At 48.0% G+C, this 9,726-nt stretch overlaps 1 protein-coding gene across 2 annotated transcripts in view; it reads right to left on the bottom strand.

The window, feature by feature from the left end:
- Positions 1-1,831: 1,831 nt before the first annotated feature.
- The window catches only part of Manbal (mannosidase beta like), a 33,691-nt gene continuing 25,796 nt past the window's right edge, over positions 1,832-9,726 (bottom strand). For both annotated transcript variants that reach the window (XM_004630892.2, XM_023714975.1), the window contains exon 3: positions 1,832-2,097. In XM_004630892.2, coding sequence (XP_004630949.1) covers positions 1,990-2,097 — 108 coding nt within the window. In that variant the 3' untranslated portion in view covers positions 1,832-1,989. The remainder of the gene's footprint in view (positions 2,098-9,726) is intronic.

Genomic DNA, 9,726 nt, shown 5'->3' with positions numbered 1-9,726 from the left:
CAGAAAAAGCAAATGCTACAAACTGGCCACAGCAAGAAAGGAATGAGGGAGGGTGGAGAGGACAATAGCCCTTACTTCCCAAGGGCCAAACTGGCAGTCGTAGGGGTTGGACCCTCTGCCAAGGTAGCACTGCCTTTGGGAGTCGGCACTGCCTTTGGGAGTCGGCTCTCCCCTCAAGCTGGAATGCTCTGCTCTAGGGCCTGGCCCCCACTGACCCAGACTCAACCTGTCACTTCTACTCTGCCACGTGGCCAGGTCTGGGGTGGTGCCTCTATGCCAGGCTCCTACCTCTTCTGTCATTCCCACTTGTACAGCTATACATACAAAACCTGTTCCTGTTTAGGTCTGTAAGCCAAGTACACTTCGGATTTCTGGAAAGGTTGTTTCTGTGGCCTAGCATGGTGCCCTGACTCTAAGAGGTTTTTGTGGAACAGAAATAGGAAAAGCCCTTTCCCATGCTTTCATCTGGCCAACACTGGCCCTGTGTTAGGCAGAACTCCAGGCCCTGGACTTCCCTAAAATCTAAAGTGCTGGCAGATCTTGCCAAGCCTCTTTCCATCTTGGCAGGGACCCTCACAGCACTGTACCCATTGACACTGAGTATTTGTTAAACACCCATGAAGGGCCTGGACTTGGGGCCCAGTCTCAGCTCTGACACTCTCAAGTAAGTCTGAACTTTGGAGTCCCACCTCTAAAATGGAGATGACAGACACCTCTTAAGTTCCTCTCAGTCCTGACACTTGACAAAATGTTTGGCAGATTGTAAAGAGCTGGCAATTCTCATTTACCAGAGGTCAGAGCTTTTCCTGGGCAGCTAAGTCAGGACCCACCTGAAGTCACATGAGGCCTCCTACTATAGTACACTTTGTCTTCCTCAAGTCTCTTAGGACAAGCAGCATCTTCTACAGGCAACAGAAACCTAGGGAGCAAAAGGGCTTCAACCTGGTAGAAACTGTAAAACACCTACCGACATCCACAAGTGTTTCCAGTGACTAAGGCCAAACTTCCTGAAAACTGGCTCCAGAATGACTGGGCCTGCAGGACTACTATGACCAAAGTCACCCCCTGTTCTGCCATCCTTAACCGACTGTGCCATTTCCATGGAGGGGCCAGCATTGCCTCATTCTCAGGGTAGGGATCTACGTATTCCCTTCCCCTCAGCAACAGACAACACACAAGCAGGTTAAGCATGCAAAACACAATATTTATTGACCTTTATTTTCCCAGGTAACTTTTTTTCACTTGTCAAAGAATGAAAAAACTGAGGGGCAGGGGTGGAGTACAGGTAGAAGTCAAAGGCATAACAAATAATGGATGTGTTATAATGGGCTGAGGAAGCTGGTCTGAAGTTGACAAGCCTGCTATTTCAGAGGCTCAAAAAGTTTATGTCCAAGAACTATGTACTCATTCAGCCAGAACCCTTCCACCTGCTGGAGGAAACTCAGGTATGCCCTGACCCACGCCGCCTTCTGGCTCTCCCACAGGGCATTTTTCAGACCTGACTGATACAGCCTGTGAACCACTACCACTGCACAGCCAATGTCCTGCCCTAGCACAGGTGAGGTCTGGCTCCATCCACACAGCAGAAATGAAAGTGACTGATGAGCACATCTGTGGTACACAGCAATGGGAGAGGAAGTGCTTGTCAGCATTAGATAATGACTCCAAAGTGTAGCGTGAATCCACAAGGTGGGTGCCTATTGGCTAGCCACAGTGAGTAAGTAATAGCGAGCTGACCTGGCCTCTGAACAAGCCCTGGGCAGTGTCTGCTCACAAGGCATTTCAGTCTCCAGGCTGGAAACCACCATAGAAGCAGAAGGAGGAAGTGTTATCTGTCCAGCTGAAGCCTGGGACCGTCATGACTGTCTAGATCTTTGTGGTCAGAGGGCGTCACAGCCTCTAGACACCGAGCCTGGGATGGAGAAGAAACAAGATGCTGATTCCCAGGAGGACTGCCCCCAGGCCTGCCTGGCTCCTCAGGCCTCTGCTTCACCGCTTCTTCTTGGTCTCCTTCTTGGGCCTCTTGCTGGCAGAAGGAACAGGAGCCTTGGCCTTCCTTGTTACCTCTGCACTTCTGGCTTCAGATGGTTCTGTCTCCTGCAGGGCGAGAAAAAGGAGAGTTCTGCTTAGAGCAGTCAAGCCTGACTAAAGGGCCTTGCATGCCCTGGAAATACCAGGGGGAAGAAGCCTCCTTGCTGGGACTTAGGATCCGGGCTCTTTCACTTTCCAGGCTAGGGACCTTGTGGGCAACTCACTTCCCCTTTGTGTCTGGGTTCACAGATCTGTGAAATACAATAGTGAGCCACACTTGGTTGGCTGATGTGAGAAGGCAAAAAGGCATGGAAAGCACCAGAAGCAGCGGCTATTCTGGTGACTGCTCTCCCCATGGGCAGAATGGGCAGAATGTGGTAAGGGGCTGGGTGTGGTTCTCCTCCCATTCACACCACAGAATCCAGGACTGGGAGATGGGCAGGGAGCCAGCAGGTGTGCAGTCACCACACCATGTTCTGTGCCACCTGGCAGAGGTGCCTGCAGGGAGGGCAGAGGCAGCCTTGGCCAGAACTCCAGACTCCCCTTCAACTAGGGCAGCTCCATTTTATCTACCTTATACAGTGTGATTTGTTTCTTTATACACTGGGATTTGATTGAAACAAAGGCTCTGCTGTTGATTCAAAACGACAGATTTAGCCCTGGCCTTCACGGTGCTGATGAAGAAGGTGGACACTGGGAAGGGCCTGGCCTGCCCCAGGCCACTGAGGTTCAGGCCAGAGAAGATTCTGGAGCAGATTCAGGCCATTCAAGATTCTGGAGCAGATTCAGGCCATTCCTGTCTAGTGGCCTCTACAGCTCCGGGTGATAAGGCTAGAAATGACATTAGGGAGGCCTGGCTGGCCTAGGTCACTACTGCAGCTCACAGGCCTAGGTTGGCTCACAGGCAAACTGCCCTTGGCCTGTAATGTTTTGATTGTTAATTTAATTGTGAGGACTGCCATAAAATATGGATTCCCAATTGTTTTTGAAGACTGCACAGCCGATGCCACTAGCTCTGCACTCCCTTGCTGCACCAATGGGTTCCAAGTCCACCCCTTTGTTGGGGAGCAAATCACTCCATGGACTTTACCACTCTGCTGCCCCAGCACATGGCAGCGGAACACTTTGTAACACCCTGATCTTTATTTAACTCTTTTTTTTTTTTTTTTTGGCGGAACCGGGGACTGAACTCAGGCCCTTGCGCTTGCCAGGGAAGCGCTTATTCCACTGAGCCATCTCCCCGGCCCCCTGATCTTTATTTAAGGAGAATAAAAAGCAGGTTTCTCTCTCTCTCTCTCTCTCTCTCTCTCTCTCTCTCTCTCTCTCTCTGTGGGGGGGTCATACATACTTCTTCTGGAAGACAGAAATATTCATATTTAATCTGCCAATCCTCAGCAGCCAGCTAGCTTAACTCTTGGACTTTCCCTGCTTATCAACCCCCACCCCCACACACATGCACTGCCCAAAGCAGAAGGACCACAGCTGGAGTGAGGGAAGGGGAAGTCCTTGCCAAAGGTCCAATCTAGAGCCTTGTCAACTCCCAACTCCTTCTTATTTGCCACAGTCATGTCTAGCCAGCCAGGCAAGATAGCAGATGTGAAGGCCTTGGTGAGGAGTCTTGGATACCCGGGGCCTGAGCTTCCCTATAACAGGAGCGCTGCCATTTCCCTGGCCTGCTGGGCTTCCCCTTATCTAAAGCCAAAGTAATGTCCAAGGTCTCCCTATGGTGATAACTGTTTTATATAACTTGGCCAAAAAATAAAAAAGATTAGCCCATTAGAAAAACAAACAAAACCCCACCTCAGGAGAGATAGTCTCTCAACTGCACACAGACAGCTGCAGAGTCCATGCAGAGAGCTCATGCTTACGGCAAACCCAACAGGACCCAATGCATGTAGGGGCCTTGGGGGCTGGAAGCCATGCCAATGCAGTACCTGTGCAGCCAGCAGAAGTCAGTCAGTCCCTGAGCACCTTGGGCAGGTGAGTGGTCTATGCTGAGGCAACCTGCTAAGATCCGCCCACAGCTCCAAGACAGAGTCCCTCTTTCTACTTCATTTTTTTTTTTTTTTTTTTTTTTTTTTTTTTTTTTTTTTTTTTTTTTTTTTTTTTTTTTTTTTGTATTTTAGGGAAGGGTCTACAGGATGTTCAGGGTCTCACTACTAGATCAGACTCATAGTGATCTGCCTGTTTACAGCCTCCCAAGAGCTGGGATTACAGGCACGCGCCACCACGCCCAATTGCCGTTTCAGCGCACAATCTTTCTACTTCAAAGCTAGATGTCTTCTCTAGTTTCACTGGGGCCCACTACAGAATTCAAAGATGGAGACACTGAATTGTTGCCCCTAGGACCTCCTCACTTCCGTGGACCCTCTCCCTAGCATGACATCACTTCTGGCATCTCTCAGATCACTGCTTTCCTCAACTGACCCTTCCAGTGGCCTTGGTGGGAAGTCTTGGATACCAGGGGTCTGAGCTTCCACGTAACCTACCTCGGATGGCATGAAGGAGACCATCTCTCCTGCCTCATCTGGGCTTTTCTTCATTCCCATCTGGGCAGGCCCCAGGTCTTCCCTTGGCAACCTCCATCAATAGCCACACATTCCTTCCCTTGACCACCTAGCAGACCCTGCCCTGCAGTGTGGCTCTGCCTAAGAACACACTCCAGTTATCTGACTGACTCTCTGCTATTCCGATTCCAGCTGGCAGCATCCTTCCTCTGCCCCTACCCCCAGATAAACAGGCACCTTATGACACCACTACTACTTTACCATAGTGATGTCTTTCCAGGTCAGTTCCCCCTGTTAGCCTGTGTTCTCTGGAATGCTTCAATTGCTGCTAAATGAGTGAGCAAATGAAAGAACAGGCAAGGTCTCCCATAACTATGAGGATTTTATTTTTGTTTATTACTCTGAAAATACACCATTTAAGACTGGGATTCAACCAGTCTATAATCCCAGAACTCCTGGGAGGCTAGGTTGGAAGGATCACAAGTTTGATTCAGCCTGGGCAACTTAGTGACTTCAAGAGACTCTGTCTCAAAAAAGTGGGGGTGCTGGGGATGTAGCTCAAGATGGAAGTTCCAGTTCAATCCCCAGCACGACTAAAAAGGGAAACAAAAACACAAACAAAAAGCCAAACTAGGCTTCACTCTTTCTGTGGACACACATGGTTAAAATCTAATACACAAGCCTCATAGTGTAGCTAGACAACACTGCCACTACCAACAGTGGTTAGCACCACAAATTATTCACACTATTCTGGGCCCTGTGTTAGACAGTATGGGCATATGCTAATCTCATGAAGTGGCACAGTGAGTCCCATTTTATAAACACAGACACAGATACTCAGAGGGCTTACCAAAGGTCTCAACTGGTTGTAACAGAGCCAGGATTTGAACCTAATCTCTTACTAGTTACACAGTACAGCCTGGAGACCTCAGGGTTTCCCGGGCACCTTGGGAGCATGAATACATTGAAGGAATTAAATATGACATTTTCTCTGTGAAGCAGCCCCTCTGGAACTACAAGGTGACTCTGGAATGAAAAGAAGGGTCTGTTCTAGATTCTAACTGTCAAAGGGTCACTCAGAGTCCCACTGTTTGTGACTAATGTTCCTATAGGAGTCAGGAAAGTGGGTTGGTGCTCCTAAGTCATGCGGTATTTTTTGAAGCTGAAAGCAGCTCTCTGTGGGTGTGTGTGCATATTACAGTCATCGAGTCATCTGAATGCATTATCCGTCTCCTCCTCACCCCAGACCTCCTCCTCACTTCCCCATCTCAGTTTCTGGCACTGTCACCCATCTAGTAACCCAAGCTAGTTAACCATCCAGTTATCCAAGTCATCTCTAAGTTCTCAACATGGCTTCGCGCTTTCACATCCTGTCCATTCTACTTCCCAAAGGAGTTCAGACTAGGCCAGTCCCCTCCACGCATACTCTGCTGCCCTGGTTCAGACCCCATGCTCTCCTGTCCACCTCTCACTTTATCACCACCTATGGACTCTCCTGCCTGTCCCTTGCTTTCTCCCTTCTCATCATTCTCCATGGTGCTTTTAGATTCTATTTTCCTAAAATAATAACAAGATCATGTCTGTTTTCTGCTTTTAAAATGCTGCTGGCCCCCCTTTACATGAGATAGATTTGAAGTACTCAGTGTGGTCTTTGGCCATCCCAGTCTAGCCTCAGCCTCATCTCCAGCCAGCGCTCCTGTCACTCTGGGCTACCTGCCAGCGGGAGCACCCGCACAGCACTGCCTTTCATCTGCTCTATATCTATAGGTGCCAGCATTTATCATTTACTTACCTGCACCCAGTTTGTGTAGGTCCCGCACACCTTGGGACAATGAAGAAGGGCATGTCCATGTGAAGGATGTGTTCATGAGAGCAGTCAGCCAGCCACTGTGAACCGCACTTACTGGGAAGTTAACTGAGGTTCACTGAAACGGTACAACCAGGCACACGCAGCACAGCCTCGCTCCCTGCAGGCTGCAGGGAGGAAAAGGCAGCTGTCATGTACATGATTTGGTCTGTAGGTCCCAGCCTGAAGGCTAGAGCCTGAAGCTCTAGCTGTAGCTGGCAGGAAGGATTTTATTTTATTTTTATTTATTTATTTTATTTATTTTGTGTGTGTGTGGCCAGTTCAGCCCACCAAGGGGCAGGGCTGGCTGGCATGTGGTGCTGGGGGATTGAACCGCGGTCCCTGTGCTTTGCTTAGCTTAGCTGGTTCTAAGTAGGTGCTTTAGACCACTGAGCCATCTCACCAGCCCCAGGAAGGATTTTAAATGAGTGACTTTAATTTCTCTTCAGATGTGTGTCACCAGGACAAGCCAGGCAGATGGCTGACTACACACTCCACAGCCTCATCTTTAAATCTGGGAACACTGCCTTCCTCTGAAGCCAGTTTTAAGTTTCCTTGACCATTATGCTGTGGAGGGCAAAGAAAGAAAACCTCTGCTGCCAGTGGCTCCTGGGGCTGTGGAGTCACCGTCTGTGGACACAGGCCCCATCAATAATGAAGCTGCTCTGTAGCCACTTACAGGCCAGAAAATTGCTACTATTCATCAGGTTCAAATAATCAAATCTGGGCCACAATGCATTAAATCCCTTCCAGCAGGGAAGGCGCGCTGAATTTTATGATTTCCGCTCTACAATTCATTGTGGATTTAGTTCTGTAAATCAAGACAACAAGTCCTTCACACAGGCTAAAACCATTTTTTCCTTAAAAATGGTCTAGGCAAAGGAAACTACTATGCTATGCTTGGATGCTATCTTGGCTTTATTTCATTTCATCCTCCAAGAACTCTGTGGATCCTCTTTTTATGGCTTAGGAGAATCAAAGGCTCAGATGGACTACTAGAGAGCTAGCAATGAGACCAAATTTGCCTACTGCTGAAGCTCTTGCCTGTCCCTCAGTGCTGTTCTGGCCTGAGGCCCCATGGAGCATGGGAACTGAAAAGACCTTGTGGAGATGGAGCTAGCAGTGGCCTTGAGGAGAGCACTTGTTGAAACTAGAGACCTGGGGGAAGCTATCCATGTAGGCTCAACTAGACAAATGAAGATACAGAGTCCAGGATGCACTTGGCAGGCGAGTGGAGCTGTGATTAGAAAGAACAGCCTTAAGACCTCATTCCAGACACAATTCAGCACGAATCTCCAAGCCATCCGCACTGGTGGTATGTGGCTCCCTGTGTCCAGCCGTCTCTCCCACAAGCTGCAACACATCTCCAGGCCACTGGCTGGTGGAAGCATGTTTACACCCACAACATGCCCACCACAAAACAGTCTCACAGGATAGGTCATTAAGTAAAAACACCCTGCCTCCTAATTTAACTGTGGGCTACTCTCAGGCTTAAAAACAAAAACAGTAACAAAACAAAAACCCCACACAGAGCATAACTGAAAGCTGGTTCTGTAAGCCTGGCTCCTGAGGTGTTGAGAATGGGTACATGCTTGCTGAGTTCATTATTTATTTATGGCAGCTCTCAGTGGCAACCAGGGGCCTAGTTAAAATCAAGACCCTCATGTAAAACTTTCTAACAGGTTTCTGATGTTCTAGGCCCCTGTCCTACTGCACCTTGTGAAGAATCTATCTTTTGCTCCAAATACTTCAGGGCTTATTGGCTGATGGTGAAATCTGGGCATTTGAAAGCCACCACTCTCACCATCCATTCTAGGGAGTTCTCTTCCACTAGGATCACAATGCTGGGCATCTTTTGTTATTTGTCTACCCAGGATGCCCTGCCTTTATCCTATATGCTAGAGGTTGTAGAGGACTCTTAGTTACTGTGGCCACAGGAGTACTCGGCTAAATGTGGCCTGACCCCAGATGGTACCTTGGGCTCTCTCTCCTTCCCACATACTGGGCAAGGTGTGCGCTTGTGGCCAAGCACAGCCTTTCCATAAGACATGGAAAGGAAACACAGGCAGAGAAATGGTTTTTCTCACTTGCTCATCCTGAGTGAAAGGACACTGATGGGGGCTGCCCCAAATCTTTCCTAACACACACAAGGGCCTAAGAAGGAAACCAATGTTCCCAGCAAAACCAGAAGGCCCCTTGAGCCCCTGAGTCCATGGTGTCTGGATGTGCTCAGTTCTAAAAGCCACTACTGGCCAGCCAGATAGCTCAGCAGATTAAAGTGCCTGCTTAGGCAGACACAGGGACCAGGTTCGATTCTTGGCATGCCAAGCCAGTGCTGGCCTTGCCCCCAGGCATGCTGAGAAGGAGATTGAGACTGAGAATGCAAGCCTTTAATCCCAGTGCTTGGGAGGCTGAAAACAGGATGATCACTATGAGTCTGATCTGTGCAGTGAGACTCTATAGACCCTGTACTAAATACATAAAAAGATATAAATAAATAAATAAATAAATAAATACCACTACCATTTCTGTTCAGGGAAGCTGTCCCCATCACCACAAGAACAGATGATGACAACCAACGAAAGAGTACAAGTGAAGGTGCCTGCTTTCTAGGAGCTAACAAAAAACTGTTGAGATGATAAGTATATAGAGTTAAATCAGTTAACACTTCAGCTATTGCTTTATAACTAATTGTCAAATGCACTATTACTATCTGTACCATGAGTTGCTGAATTAAAAGGCAACACCTACTTGCTTAGGGATGACTAGATCAACAGTCTGTATATAAACTGTATCAAAAGGCTTAGGTGAATTCAAGCAGGCTTATGGGAAGGGAGGGAGATGGGCTCCTCACCTTTACTTTCTCCTTAAACTCCTGAATTGGGTTCCCACCTCCTAAAACTACTACACTTCACTCAGAGAAAGGTGTTGATTATATATCCAGAAAATGTGCTTCAGCTTATAAACATCACCTTTGTCCATCATTTAAGGGGGCATGGACTCCCAAAGCCTATCAGGAACCCCCCCCCCCAATAGTCAAGAACCCCCTAATAAGACTGTTCTAACTGGGCAGGCACACCTTAATCCAAGCACTTTGGGAAACTGAGGTAGGAGAATCTCAAGTTCAAGCCCAGCCTGGGCGACTTAGCAAAACCCGATTTCAAAATTAAAAATTTTAGGAACTTAGGAAAAATGGAGTATACCAATGAATGTCCATTTTGTATCTGTGTATTCAAAGTGGTTAGGATAGATATATAGTTGCATTCTCTTAATGAATAGAATGATTTGTTGTAATGGTGTTTGTAAATAGAATCACAAGTCCACTTCTTGTACAGCAATTAA

This window comes from Octodon degus, unplaced genomic scaffold (genome assembly GCF_000260255.1).
Source record: "Octodon degus isolate 3935 unplaced genomic scaffold, OctDeg1.0 scaffold00037, whole genome shotgun sequence".
Classification (NCBI taxonomy): Eukaryota; Metazoa; Chordata; class Mammalia; order Rodentia; family Octodontidae; genus Octodon; species Octodon degus.
The sequence above is the reverse complement of the archived record's forward strand: the minus strand, read 5'-3'. Positions and strand labels throughout refer to the sequence as shown.